Consider the following 15,583-nt stretch of genomic DNA (forward strand, 5'->3'; position numbering starts at 1 on the left):
GCTCCCAAAATCAGTCATGATCTGGTGCCTGTAGGGTATAACAGTGAACATATACTGAAAAGGCAGCTGACACTGATTGTTTGATTCTGGAAAGACTTGTATTTGAGGCTTTCTGTATTCCACAGTTAAAAAGTCAGCAGGATGTGCCCCGCAAATGCTGGATTACAGACTTATGCTTGAAGTGTTTAGGACCCTTAAATAGATAATATCCCTTTCATCTGATACTATCCCGTGTAAAATTACAGTCAATTGGGTAGGTACCTGTTTGTCTGTGCCCTGTGAAGGACCATGCATATTGAAATTACAAAACTGCAATTTTCAAGAGAAACTTATAGGCATATTCTAGTCACTTCTTATTATCCATGCTTAACTGCTAAGCAAGATCAACATTGTGGGGTGGATACACTGAGGAAGTCCTGATACACAGTTGGCCCTCCGTATCCACAAATTCTTTATCCACAGATTCAACAATCCGTGGCATGAAAATATCTTTTAAAATATATCAATTCCAAAAAGCATACCTTGATTTTGCCATTTTATATAAAGGACACCATTTTACTATGCCATTGCATTTAATGGGACTTGAGCATCTAAGATTTTGGTATCCTCACTCCATGGGGGCGGGGGTGGTGGTTCTGGGACCAAACCCCAGTAGATACCAAGGGCCCACTGTAATTACATTTCATATAAATCACCTTGGGATCTTTCTGGAGGAGAAAATCAAATAAATATGTACAGTAATGTATTATTCACACTTACCTGAGAACTGCTTTATTCTGCTAAAGCCAATTCCACAACAATAAAGCATGCATGCCTGAAAGATGCTTTTATAACTTTATGCATTCATAACATTTAATTTTGGTCAACAAATTTTTTGTTTGTGTTTGAACTATCTTAAGATGTCATCTCATAGGGAGTACAGAAAATTATTTTAATTTGTAAAATTGGATATCCAACTTGCTACAAATATAACACCATAAAATTGCACAAGTGTCCATGACTGCATGAAACTGAAAATATCTTAAGTAGTGTAGTGTAGCTCTGAAATCAGCTCACCATAGAGCAGATTTTGTGGTTGAATGGAAAACATTTGCTACTGTGTCCAATGGAGATCGTGCTGATAATATATAAATTCTAAGCATCTTTCAGGTTCTTTCATAAGTTAACTCTGCAGTTATGCATGCCTGTTTGGTTCTTTCCCTAATATAGAACATTAAGGAACTTCCCCACCACCTTCAAAAGAACAAATTCAAAGCAGCATCAATGAAGATTAGCTATGAAAACAAAATACTTACATAGGGCTGGCATTCAAGGAGCAATGATCCACCATCATTTCTGGGAGGAAATCCAACTTAAAAGCAGCCATCACTTCTCTGCTTACCACAAACCACTAATGCTAGATCACTGTCCTGTCGAACCAATTGAACACCACCACTTAGGTTCTGCAGGTCTTAACACACTGATCCACACAAAAGACACTCAAACCACAAGAACACAAGCTTGGGGAGACCAGCAATAGACACCACAATAACAGGCTGGACTGGGAAAGGAACATGGGGACCAGGATTAAAAAGGGGATGTGACCATGTGAAGAGAAACTCAGCTCAGTACACAATGAAAATGCTGATGCACTGGGCTTGTTTTGTGTAATTTTCCCTGGCGAAGCAGTACTGTGTGCACTGTCAGATAAACAGTGTCAGATCCATGAAGATAGTTGTGTGCAACAGAGCAGAAGGAACACAAACTAGCTTCATACCTTCCAATCAAGTTCTTTACTCAAAGGGGGGTAAAATGAAGCCTCAAATATTACTTTAGGTAAAATATTTTTTCATAATCTAGGACATTATTACATTGAGTTGCTAATTTAGAACAAGCAAGTTGGAACTGCACAAGATTATTAACATTGGATGAATATAGATTCACAAACATGCTTGCCATTTGCTTTTGTTCAAGACTTCAAATCTTTGGAAAGGAGGAGATTTGTACTTTTTTCTTGAAACTGCAGCTAAGCATAGAATACCAGTCAAGCTCAAGAAATGTTCAAGCCTCCCAAACTCACTCATGAAAGAAACAGAATGTTCAGAAACTCTTAGCCCATCAAATGTAACACTTCATATGCTAAAAAGTATGAGGAACTCAACACTAACCTTTGTCATAATTTACACAATTTAATCTGAAACTGTCACAGTACAGTATTAAATTCCCAAAGTCTAATATTAACTACTGCACTGCTGAATAAATCTGTGAAAGTTAACTTCTCTGCATCTATTACAGAATGATCAGGCAGCAACTGAACTGATCCTTCTTAGATATATTTTGCCAGATGAGAGATGTATCACACACTTCCAGGAAGTAAAAAATATACCACATAGAATTTCACAGAAAATTCTTATTAGCAACAATGGCCATGGATACCTAGCTTACATACATCTCTGACTTCTCTATGCCTCTGAAAGTAATGTGATGGTTATTCTATCAGAATATAAATCACTACAAAGCAGCTTAATTTTGAGATAATTAGGGCTTGAGTCATTTTATCACATCAAATTCATTAGTACCTTCAAGCTACATAAACGTCTTTCTTATTCCTCAACTCAAGTCTTGTATCTTTAGAACACACTGATTTGTTATAATTCAATCTTGCCTGTTCATCTGCTAGCCTTCTATAGATTTACTATTTTAGGTTCTTCAATGTGCTTGATAGTACAGTTGGCCCTTCCCTTATGCAGGGGATCCGGACCCTGCTGCGTAAGGGAAATATTGGGTAAAGTCAAGCCCCATTAGAAACAATGGGGCTTGTTCCCGCGGGCGCGCACCTGGCACACCCCCCATTGTTTCTTCGGGGGTACAGGAGAAGCCTTTCCGGCGTGGCTCCCAGCATATGCTGGAAGCCGCGTATGATGCGGGCGCACTGTACACTTTGCTACTGTTTCAATAACAAGAAATTTGGGAGAAAAAAGTGGTCACATTATCTTTTCTAAGACAATCACTTGCCTCTAATATGTAATATTAAAAGCTTAATATACACTCTGCTCTCCCTATACGCGGGGGATCCATTCCAGATTCCCCCGCATATGGGGAAAAGAGCATATGCTCAAGCCTCATAGGAAATAATTAGGCATGTGCACGCAGCAGCACATGAGGCGTACGGCGCAGGTATGCGTCTCATTATTTCCAATGGGGCTTGCCTTCCGCGTAAGCTCAAAGCTGCGGAAGGCAAGCCCGCCTATGAGGAGGGCTGACTGTACTAGCCCTATTACAGGTATGAGCAACCTATGACCATCCTAATGCTGTTGGACTCCAAATCCCATTAGCCCTTCCAGTATTGCCAATGGTCAGGGATGATGGGGGTCCAACATAATCAGGAAAGCTGTAAGATGCCCTTTCTTGCTCTGTGAAGAAGATGTGATCATAGCACATAGTGTAGAGAATATAGAAAGAGGTAAAAACTTTTCTTCTCTCACAAATGTAGAATCCAAAGTCCTCTGATGAGGGTGCATCATAGGAGATTAAAGAACAGACAAGAGGATGCATTTTTCTTCACATGGTACATACTTTTAAAGCTACAATTTGCTACAATAAGATGTGGTGAAATCCACTAACTTAAATGGCTTTAAAGGAACTGAGACAAATTCATAGAGAATAAAATCATTAACGGTTAGTTCTCAAGAAAACAACACGCACCTCCAGGATCAGAGGCAGTATACTTCTGAATATCAGTCATTGGGAAATAACAGTAGGAAAGAGCTACTGTCCTTATGGGTTTCAGATAGGCATTAGATTGGCCATGGTGGATAATAGAACTAGACTGAACTAAACTGACCTTCAGTGTGATCCAGCAGGGAACTTTGCGTCTTTAACAGAACTGAATTTTAACCTATGTATAACTTCTCAAGTTATTACACTTTGGCGAAAGAGTATTTTAGTGAGATTAAAGTACCACTTTTATCAAATATCAGCTACAATATTTTGAATGAATATCAAAGCCATAAATACCAACAGCTAAGCAAAAACCTGAAATCCATACCAGAAAGTAAAGCTACAATTATCTGACAAGCTTATCTGAAGTTCGCATCGATTTCTTTTTTTATCTCACATTCTCACTTCCCTTCAAAAGAATAAAAGCTAAGTCATATGCTGATACCTATGCCATGAGAATCATTTACAGTTCTGTACATTTCTGTAAGAACAGGAGACTGCCACTCTTACATCAGTCAGAGCAATAAACAAGAGCCCCACTTTGCATATTACAAGAAAATGGAAACAGGTACAATAAATAAACAGCAAATAAATTACATTGCAGAGAGTGAAAAATCTAGAAACTAACCCCTTACAACAGAAGAACTGATGCCATTCTTCTAGCCTTTGCTTGTTGTTGTGTACAGTTTTCACGTACATAATGTAGTTATGTTGCTTGTTAGCTAAACTGATAAGATGCTTGAAACTGTGAAGTACAGGAAAAACTGCACCCTGTGCTCTCGGCAGTGCAGAAAGCAGTCTGCCAACATGAGATAATAACCGTCTTGATTTAGCAGATACCAAGTTACCATTCAACCACGTAAGTGAAGTTTTTATTGTTAACACTTCCCCATAGATTTTGGGTAGATCTGTATCATATGAAAGCAATACTCCTTTCAAACCTCTGTGATGCACACTAATGGTCAGATGGCAGCAGCTCACAAGTCACGTCCCAACTCTACAGCAACTCTGTCTGGGCCTTAGTGATCTTGCCAAATTTTAAACTTAGCAAATGGGTTACACAACAACAGATGAGACTCAAGTAAAGTACACAATAATACCAGCTTTTCATTTTTTTTAAAAAAAATGAAAAATTTAAAAAGCCCGATTTCATATATATTGACAGGATGTGAGGTAGCTGTACTTATCCAAAGAGATTTTCTACAAATATCTTCTTATAGAAAGGATCAACAATGTATAGAATTCATAAGAGGGCCAACTGCCAAGATTTTTTTTAAGAACTACACAAATTTATAGAAAATAGATCCATCAAGGGATGTTACTCATCAAAGTTAAATGGCTCTTCCATAATCAGAGAAAAGATTCATTCTAAATGCCACAGCTTAAATACATAGTAAGAAGAAAGCTGTTCCTTTCACGCCTTGCTTGAAATTTTCCCAAGAGGAATTTGTTCAGACACTGCTGAAAAAAGAACACTGAAGTAGATGGCAGGGCAATTCCTAAGGATGGAGAAAGTAAGGTTTAAAACAAGGGAAATCCAGTGCAGAAAACCCACTCACCTGTAACACTTAGGGCCCATTCCCACTACTGTTTAAATTGGATCGTGTTGAATCATGATCCGGTTTAAACCACCATGTTTCCCACTTGGGAATTGATTTGGAATCGATTCCTAAGGGGGGGCATGGTTTCCCCCCATTTAACCTGTGCCACAAAGGAGCTGGGGTTTGATTCAACCCAGTGGGAACCCAGGGTGGATTTGAATGGCCAAGCTCAGGGAGGCCCCGGCAGCCTCCAGGACAGTGGTAGCGGAGAAGGCTGCCGGCTGGAGGTCTTTGGACATGCTCCATCCTGGATGTCATTGGAGGACGGACTAAGGCACGCCAGACGGAGGCACGCCCAACAAGTGCCGGCCGGCAGCCTTCTCTGCCTCCGCAAGAAGAACGGACAGAGGCAAGGGAGCCCTGACAGCCCCCGCTGCCACCGCCCCCAGGCAGGAGGGAAGGAGGAGGAGAGGAAGGAAGGAAGGAAGTGAGGGAGGAGGAGGAGGAAAGGAAGGGAAGGAGGCAGACATGGCAGGAGAGGCTGGGGAAGCCTCTTCTGCCATGTCAAAAATAAGCCTGTCAAAACAGGCACATCTATTCCTGAAAGGAATCCTGAAACCAACACAAACATAGTGGGAACCGGTTTTAGGATTCGGTTCAATAACCGAATCTACAGGTACGTAGGAATGGGCCCTTACTGGACATCTTGAGAAAGTCAGGTCTAGTTTGTGGTTTAGTTTGCTTAAAACAATAAGACAGAACCCTGACTAAATGGGAATAAATAACTGCGATGCTGGTGTATGGTACCCAATCTCTCCACCTAGCTACTGCTGCTAAGTGAGAGTTACTAAACAAACCATGAAATCCCCATCTATGGCTTATTTAACATCCGAACTGGGATTTCTGTTTTGTTGTTTTCCTAACAAACCACAGTCTGAAGTCAGGGTCTGGGTTTGTTCACACAAAAAAAGGGCGAAGTGCAAAATTTAAACAGGTATGGGATATTCAAAAGGTTTAAAATTCAGCATTAGCCTAACCCAAATTCTGCTATAAGATTATGTATGTTATGAAAACAGATGCAAAATTACAATTAGTGGATTGTGAGTACTTGCCTTCTAATGATCTATGGAGTAAGAAATCTGAGATAGTCCTTAAAATTAATTAAATTGTGGCAGTGAAAAGATCACGAATATAGGCTTCCTATATCCTATACTGGCATTATTATTTCGAAGTCCACCATGGCTTCCTCGCTAGGCAAGCAGCTTTCTGTGAGTGCCTGACCAGTACTTCTGCTGAGGTCAGAACAGGGCACCGTGTAATCAATGAAGAGGGGATTGAGAGACATGGTTGGACGTCTCCTTGATTCATTAGAAGTTAAGTACATACTAAACCAGTGGTTCCTAATTTTTGGTCCTCCAGAAATTTTGGACTTCAGCTCCCTTAATTCCTGAATGTTGCTAAATTGGCTGGGGCTTCTGGGCTCTAAAGTTTAAAACAAAGGGATGACCAAAGATTGGCAACCACCACATTAAGCAATTATTCTTAATTGTTTTCAGATGTATTTTTTATTCACCAAAAATGGAAACTCTTGCATTCATATCATTTAGACCTATTCCATCTCCCTATATATTCTATGTATTTACCTTGTTTTTCTTTGCACTTAAAGAAAAGCAAGGGTAAGAGAAAATTGTGTGTGTATGCATGCATGCATGCCTAAATCAGCTTGCAGAATTTAAGTGATCATGGGGATGTGTGTTGCCCCCTAAAGCCCTCTTGGACCTGAACTGGCCCAAGGTGACCCTCAAACATAGGGAAAATGCCCACCATCTCCTAAGACACTTGGATATAATGGGTTTTTAAGTTTTGGGGTTTTGTTTTTTTTTTGGTAGAACTAGGGACTGCCAAATGTGGTATAAATGCCCTCCACATACCTTAAGAGTTCATTTTAGAGTAAAAAAATTTTTTTGAATTACAGTAGGCCCTCCACATTCATCGGGATCAGAGGCTCAGGGTACCTGTGAAAGTGGGAAAATGGCAAATATCCCCCCCCCCCCGCAACTAATTTTCTTACCTAAGAGAACACCTCTCTAGGAATTTCTAGGTCACTCAGTGCAACTCTGTGGTCAACATCCACCATCCAAATTAACTCTATTCCCATGCTGCCATCATGCCACCCAGCTGACGGGCAGCATTATGGTGCTCCTTTGGCACAGCATTCAGAGACCACATGCCAAAAGGAGCACTGAAAAGTGCCACAGTAGTGGCAAAGGCACCTTTTTCTGTGCAAAAGAGCGGCATTGCTGCTTCTTTTGGGGCTGGAAAAATGCCAGATCAGGTATGTGTGCACTGCAGCTCTGATCTGGTGCTCAAAGGGGTGGCGGCAAGCCGCTCCTTTGGGGCTGTCTGTTTTGCTCCTATGTCAGGAATAGTAAAAGAGAAGGGAGTTCAGGGTAGATGGGAGTTTCTCAAAAGGGAGATACTGAAGGCACAATTTCAAACTGTTCCAAGGAGGAGGAAAAATGGGAGGTGTCTCAAGAAACCAGGATGGATGACTAAAGAACTTTCAACTGAGCTAAGTTTTAAACGGAACATTTATAAATAGAATCATAGAGTTGGAAGAGACCACAAGGGCCATCCAGTCCAACCCCCTGCCATGCAGGAAATCCAAATCAAAGCATCCCCAACAGATGGCCATCTAGCCTCTGCTTAAAGACCTCCAAGGAAGGAGACTCCACTACACTCTGAGGGAGTGTGTTCCACTGTCGAACAGCCCTTACTGTCAGGAAGTTCTTCCTAATGTTGAGGTGGAAACTCTTTTCCTGTAGCTTGCATTCATTGTTCCGGGTCCTGTTCTCTGGAGCAGCAGAAAACAAGCTTGCTCCCTCCTCAATGTGACATCCTTTCAAACATTTAAACAGGGCTATCATATCAACTCTTAACCTTCTCTTCTCCAGGCTAAACATCCCCAGCTCCCCGAGTCGTTCCTCATAGGGCAAGGTTTCCAGACCTTTCACCATTTTAGCCGCCTTCCTGGAAAAGCGGGGAAATAAACAAGGAGGGATGCAAGCAAATAACTAGCACATGTAAGATGAAAGTCAGAAATGCAAAAGCACAGAACAACTTTAGGCTTGCTAGAAAGGTTAAGAACAATAAGAAGGGCTTTTGGGGGTATGTCCATAGCAAAAGGAAGAAAAAGGAAATGGTAGGGCCACTACGTGGAGAATGCTTACAGGGGATTGAGACAAGGCAGAACTACTCAACAACTTCTTTGCCTCAGTGTTCTCAGAATAGAAAAAGGGTGCTTAACTTGAGGAAAATAGAGCAGAGGACACAATAGGAGAAATGCAGCACAGAATAAGTAAAGACGAAGTACAGGAATATCTGGTTAATCTAAATGAATTTAAGTCTCCAGGACCAGATGTACTACATCCAAGGACATTAAAAGAACTGGCAAATGTAATCTCAGAGCCATTGACAATAACCTTTCAAAACTCCTGGAGAAAAGGAGTAGGCCCAGTAGACCTATTTAAGTATTTGAAGGGGTTTCATATTGAGGATGGAGCAAGCTTGTTTTCTGCTGCTCCAGAGACTAGAATAAGGAACAATGGATGCAAGCTACAGTAAAAGACTTTCCACCTCAACATTAGGAGGAACCTCTTGACAGTAAGAGATGTTTGACAATGGAACATACTCCCTAAAGAGTGTGGTGGAGTCTCCTTCCTTGGAGGTCTTTAAACAGAGGCTGGATGGCCATCTGTTGGGGATGCTTTGACTGTGATTTTCTGCAAGTCAGGGGGTTGGACTGGATGACTCTTGTGGTCTCTTCCAACTCTATGATTCTATGTTGACTACTAGCAAGATTCCAAAATTCACAATAATGTTAATACTTCTATTAGGCTAATTCACATGTCCCCCTTGAATATCCAGGCTATTAATATCTCCTGATCTCTTAATTAAGCACAATGTTACAGGTAGGGGGAGGGAAAGGGCAGATGATGTTAAAATCATAGTATGTATATGATCATTGTTTTAAATGAAATAGAGCAGGGATGGACATTCAAGTTAGTATTAACCAGATCTGCAAATTGAACCTTCCTAATCTCACTTTAACATCCTGACTACACAAATCTCATGAATTCAATATTTAATTCAACTTGCTTTTTGCAACTTTTTTTTTCTGATGAATAAATCAAAAGCTCTCAAAAGTGTGTACATTTTTGTCATAAAAATTTGAGAAGCTGAGTTGATCAAAGAATTTAATATAATTTTTCTTAGCACATGCATAACTTGACTCAGATGTAAGCTATGAGAAATGGCTGAGTAACAGCACAACAGTGAAATGAAAAGTTTCACAGGTAATAAAATAAGACATGTGGTTACAATATGCAAGCTTGAGGAATAGCTGGTGCCAGTTGCAGGGATCCAGACACACATACTCCACAGTATTGTAACAGGCTCTTTCCTGTGCAATGGATCTGTGTCCACAGTTGGAATGGCAGTAACCAAATCATTATAAGATGATAGTCACATTCTATTTGGAAAAAGGTACCATCAGGGCCTAAAAAGAATACATTGGGCCCTTAGTATCTGCTGGCATTTGGTTTCTGTAGACATCAAAATGTGTGGATGCTCAAGTCCCATTAAATACAATGGCACAGTAAAATGGTGTCTCTTATATAAATAGCAAAACCAAGGTTTGATTTTTGGAGTGTGTGCGTGTGTGTTCAATTCATGGATAGTTGAATCTATGGATTAAAAAAAATCCATGGATATGGAGAACTGACTGTACAAGGACTGTCCCAAACAGAGCAAAATAGTATGCAGTAACTTGCAGTGCCTTTAACAAAAAGACAAGCCAAAGAAAATTTGCCCTTCCTCATTAAATCTGGAGGAGAGCAGATCACAAAATACCCTTGGGTCTGTATTTGACCCATGAGCAGCATTTTCTGCACCCCTTCTCTAGAAGGTAATTGCTGCTCCCATAGATTTTCAGGAAACAGTAAATCTCAGTTTTGTTTCCCAAAGCATAGCCTGGATTCTTATGAACACCAGGCAAGATAAGTATAGACTGCCTCAAACATAGTGGAATAGAATTTAGATGGAACATGTACAGCCCAGGAAACCAGAAGCACTGGTGAAATATAGGATGCCTATAGAAAGAAAAAAAGGTCCAAGATAGATTAAGTTTATCTACGTACCTGTGGAAGTAATGACAACTACCTCAAGACAGTTTAGTTTAAATACACACACAGATATGCACGTAACAGTTTCACTTCTACAGCTACTATGACAGCTCCAAGCAAAATATGAAGAGGAAGAGCATATGTATAAGGAAAGCACCAGATTTGACATGCTTTAAGGTTTGCCAAGGACATTATGCGCTTTGGAGTATCACATTTTACACAGGCAAAGATCTATTCATGAACTCACCAATCAGCCTTCATTCCTAAAGACACAGATTAGATTACTCCTACCTTTGCATCAACAGCTATGCATGACTGCAGGGAAGAACTGATCAAGCCTCAGGCTGCAAAGGCAAAAGACTACACAGATGTGTTGGAAAAGATACGAAAAACTAAATTCCAATATTGTTTGGGAAAACAAAAAAAAGTCACCCACAAAAACAACACAAAATTCAAAGGAAATATTGCTAATCCTTTGGAAGGCATATAGCCAGTTCACTGAAATAATCAATCTTGCAAAACATATCAAGTTCTACAAAGGAATGATTCTAGGAAGACTTCTCAAAAATACCCTCGGGTTCCTTATTTTCTTTTAATCTTTTAAGGCAGCATCTTTCTCCTGGCTGTCCTCCTGATCAGAAAATTGAGGACAGAATTATTGTCATTCCTATTTATGCTTGGGATAAATACCTGAATTAGTGTATCTGGAAATATATGAAAAGAAAAGTTAACAGTGCTTTTTCAAAACTCTACAAATGCAGACCTGTGAAGAGTACTGCTGCCTCAGATGGTTTTTAATTGTGAAATGCACAACAGGGGACAATGGATGGGACAACTTCCAGCTGTGAGCCAACTGTACCTCCTGATGTACAGTTTCTTACCTCTAGAGAAGAAAAAACAATGTACAACAGTAATCCTACCAGTACTTTTGGGACTCAAAAGCCGTTCATCACAACTAAAACATCCTTATATTTGAGATTTGTGAGATGTAGTGAAGAACATCTATCACATAAGGCTTTCTCCAAAGATAGACTTGAAGCACTAATGGATAAATATACCTGAAACTCTGTTTATAGACAGTGTATCAAAGATTGTCTGGGTCATTCAACTGTAGAGTCCATGGAAGCCATAATATATACTTTTAATGTCAGGATTGTAACTTTCAACTAAATTTGATGACAAATGAGTTGAACCTAATGATGTTATTACATTAACATCTATTTTCTACAGCTCATCTTTGCAGAAATGACAAATCCACTGTTTATAATGTTCAAATACACATAAAATAAATACAATAAAAAACCCACCAAACCAATATGAATTAAAAGCAACAAAAACACAGAGGCACTACAGTCATCCCTTCAAGTCCGCTGAGGGGCAACCGCCATTAACTCCAATGGGATGCGCACCTGTGGCATCCCCCGCATGCACACACCCCATTCAAGCCTATGGGGATTGAATATGCATGAGTTTTGAAACTGGGCGGGGGTGGGGTGGGGCTGGAACGGATCCCCTGCGAAGTCCAAGGGATGACTGTATTTTAGAAGCAGAGATATGTCATAGAAGGACAACTTTTAAATCCAGCTTTGAAATATTTAATTTCAAGTAAAATGAACAGCAAATCAAATCATTGCTTCAACTTCTATGGGTGAGAGACTTCTTGATCGCTACTTAGCCAGTTGCTTGGTTGCTGCTCCCAAGCCCACTTGCTGGCCATTTGCTGCTCAGCTGCTGCTCCCTTTGCAGCGGGCCACCCTGGGAGCACAAACCGAGCAGTCAGCCAGCCAGCCAGCCTTTCTTACACATGAGAGGCTGAGGGGGAGGCAGAGATGGTAGTGGGTTAGGTGTGGATGAGATAGATGTTGCTGGACAGCTAGCTGCTGTACAAACAGTAGTCCTAATATTAAGAAATAAGTGTTGGAGGATACTAGGGTTGTTGCCCAAGAGGAAAGGGAGCAGTAGCCTAAAAATGTATGGCAACCACTGTTGTAGCACAATCCTGTATCTGTTATTTACATCTGTAAATCACAGGAGCAAAATACTATGCACAGCCTGGTAGAAAATATAGATTTTTTCCCCTAACCAAACCAGCCAAAACACAGGTTCTATCTTCATGAACTGTATATACTCAACTATAAGTCGACCTCTTGTATCAGTCAAGGGCAGGTTTGGGGGCCAAAATTATAGCTATTGATATAACCTATGTAAAAGCCAAGCTGTAAGCAGCACTATAGCTAATAGAGTAGAGGGTGCTGGTGCATCTTTTAGGTTCTCCTGGGATGGATTAAGCTCTTGGCTTTCATCACCTTACTCAGAGAAAGGGGTGGCTCCTACTTTGATAAGATATAGTACTTACACCGACCCATGGATAGGGTGACCCAGGTATTTTGCACTAAAACTTTGACTAAATTTTCCAGACTTATACATGAGTATATACAGTAATTTGTAAGGCAACAAGAAATTATGCACCACATTATTTTGCAGGATAATAATATCTTTCCAATAAGTACATTTGGACACAGTGACAAGCTAGTTGCCCTGAAGTAGGCCAACTAACTATGGCTTGTTCATTATGGTCTCCAATCAACATTTTGGGTTGTCTCCCCACAACAAACTGGAGAAATAGGTTTGTTTCTCTAGCTTAAAATAACAAGTGATAACAAAATTAAGTGACTGATATGATGATTCTAAACCTTCAATGGGAGGGCAGTGGTTCTCTGGCATTGGGAACTACTGGGCAAGATGCATCAATGGTCTGCTTCCTCTCAAAGCAGCCCGATTTCTAAAGAATTCTGTCCTCTTTACTTCAAAGGCTATTTGCAGATGTGGCAAGATATTACACATGGCTATTAATTAGCATATTTAGGAAGGAAATACCAGTCTTATCAATAACTGATTAACATTTGTTATAGCTATCTCCAGGTCGGTCCAAAACACACTACAGAAATAATCCAGTTTGACACCACTTTAACTGCCCTGGGTCAATGCTAGGGAATTCTGGAAACAGTAATTTTGTGAGACATTTAGCTTTCTGTCAGAGAGCTCTGGTGCCACAAAAAATACAGTTCTCAGGATTCCCTAGCACTGAGCCAACACAATTAAAGCAGTCTCAAACTGGATTACTTTTGTAGTGTTTTGCACCTCAGGAAGATAACAGCACCACAAGTTTATATATACGTATGTGTACGGATTGGTAATTGTAGGAAGGTTTAAAATGAAGCATCATTTGGATAACTGAAGATTAATCATGCTTAGTGAATCTGGAAATATGGGTTTGGACCAATGGTCCCCAAACTGTGTCCTTTAAAAAGATTTTGGACTTCATGTTGGCCAATAGCCTGGGATTCTGGGAGCTGAAGTCCCAAAAATCTCTTAAAGGGCACAGTTTGGGGACCACTGCTTACTGGAAGCGAGAGAATCCAATAGCATCCAAACAATGATACCTTTATAGCCTGGGATTCTGGGAACTGAAGCCCAAAATCCCTTAAAGAGCACAGTTTGGGGACCACTAGTTTAGTCTAAGCTAGATGGTCTGAAAACTTCACCCTCAGTTTTGAATGCTCAGCTAACAGCCAAAACAAGGAGAGCCTTAGTATGGTGTGCCATCTACTCCCATTCCTTGGAAATGCAGGTGTGGGCGTGGTGGAATGCTCATTCAGGAGTCATGCAGATGGGGGAAAAGAAGTAGCCTGAGGCCGCTCCCCCCTCCCTGGATTGGCATGAGACTCCGCACAGCCCTGCCACACTTTTAAAAAATGTTTCATTTAGACATCATATATGATTTTTTTTTGTTTTTAAATTTCATGCTGGCTTTTACCTGTAGTTTCCTTCAATTTTACAATATTTTTTGTTTGTATTTAATATGTTTGTAGCCTTCTTGAACATTTCATGGAAAAGTGAGCTAAAAATATTTGGGGATTTTAGTTTGTTCATAACATGTGGCGCTTACATTTAGTTTCTGAATACCATTTCCTTAGCCACTGATTGAACCAGATGGTTCTGGGCAAGTCCCTCTCTCAAACTGCACTCCAAAAGACTGCAAAATTAAATTAGAAATGCCTAAGATTTTGAAATGGGGGGAAATCCCCGCTAGAGAACTGTATCCCCTCAATTTTGGATCCCTATGTATTGAAGTAAAGGACACTGCCATTTTCTATAAAACTGGGGGCTTGCTTTTCATTTATTGGGGATTAAATAAAGAGGATGGTGCTCAACACACAGTTCTGGGTGAGAATTTCCCAGTTTATTCCTCTTACAACTTCTCCCCCCAATTCATCTCCACTTCGGGGTTGGACTGGATGGCCCTTGTGGTCTCTTCCAACTCTACGATTCTATGATTCCTCTCCACCTTTCTACAGTTGTCCCTCCATATTCCACAGAGCAAGGGTTAGGGCAACAAGACCCCCGTGAATATGGGAAAACCGCAAATAACAAAAACACTGTTTTTACCTGAGAGGACACCTCTCTAGGAATCTCTAGGTCCTCCAGTGCAACTCTGTGGTCAATGTCCAACATACACTGACCATAGAATGGCACTGGAGTAGCTACAAATGGTCTTTCAGTGCAACTTTTAGTTAAACTTGACCACAGAGTTGCACTGGAGGACCTAGACAGTCCTAGAGAGAACATATTAATGAAATCTGTGAATAATCAAATCCATAAATATCAAAGCCGCAAATATGGAGAGATGACTGTAATTTTATTCCAACATCCTGTTTCCTGGGGTAAAAGGAATGCCCTATCTCATGTTAACCCTTTTGTTCTTTAAAAGGGGTTTCTCAAGCACCATCTACACCCACAGTACCATCCTACAGGAACAGAGAGACCACTCTGATGGGACTTTCCAGTAGTTTTCTGACCAGCAAGCAACAGAACAAGCAGAAGCCATCATGCCAGTATAAAGCCACAGAGGTGGGGGGGGGGGGGTGGAGTTAGCGCTCTTCATCAGTCTTAGTAACTAATTTCAATATTCCATTTTTTCTGTAAAGGTAAAGCATTAGGAACTGCATGTAATTTAAATGTGTACAGAAAGAAACTACAACATAGATGTTTAGAAGTACAGTATTTGAAAAAGCAACATTCGAAACATCTAAACTCTACAAATATATTGCAGATGACATAAAACTACTTCTACATAAAGAGACTGTTCTTGCAAACAGT

General features: G+C 40.4%; 1 protein-coding gene across 10 annotated transcripts in view; it reads right to left on the reverse strand.

Annotated features, from left to right (window-relative positions):
• Positions 1-15,583, reverse strand: part of CELF1 (CUGBP Elav-like family member 1) — a 48,324-nt gene that overhangs the window by 29,965 nt on the left and 2,776 nt on the right. For 8 of the 10 annotated variants that reach the window (XM_042439142.1, XM_042439133.1, XM_042439117.1 and 5 more), the window contains exon 2: positions 1,296-1,409. The exons of the other annotated variants lie outside the window; for them this stretch is intronic. In XM_042439142.1, the coding sequence (XP_042295076.1) occupies positions 1,296-1,366 (71 nt within the window). In that variant the 5' untranslated portion in view covers positions 1,367-1,409. The remainder of the gene's footprint in view (positions 1-1,295; positions 1,410-15,583) is intronic. 10 annotated transcript variants of the gene reach the window in all.

Source organism: Sceloporus undulatus, chromosome 1 (genome assembly GCF_019175285.1).
Source record: "Sceloporus undulatus isolate JIND9_A2432 ecotype Alabama chromosome 1, SceUnd_v1.1, whole genome shotgun sequence".
Taxonomy (NCBI): Eukaryota; Metazoa; Chordata; class Lepidosauria; order Squamata; family Phrynosomatidae; genus Sceloporus; species Sceloporus undulatus.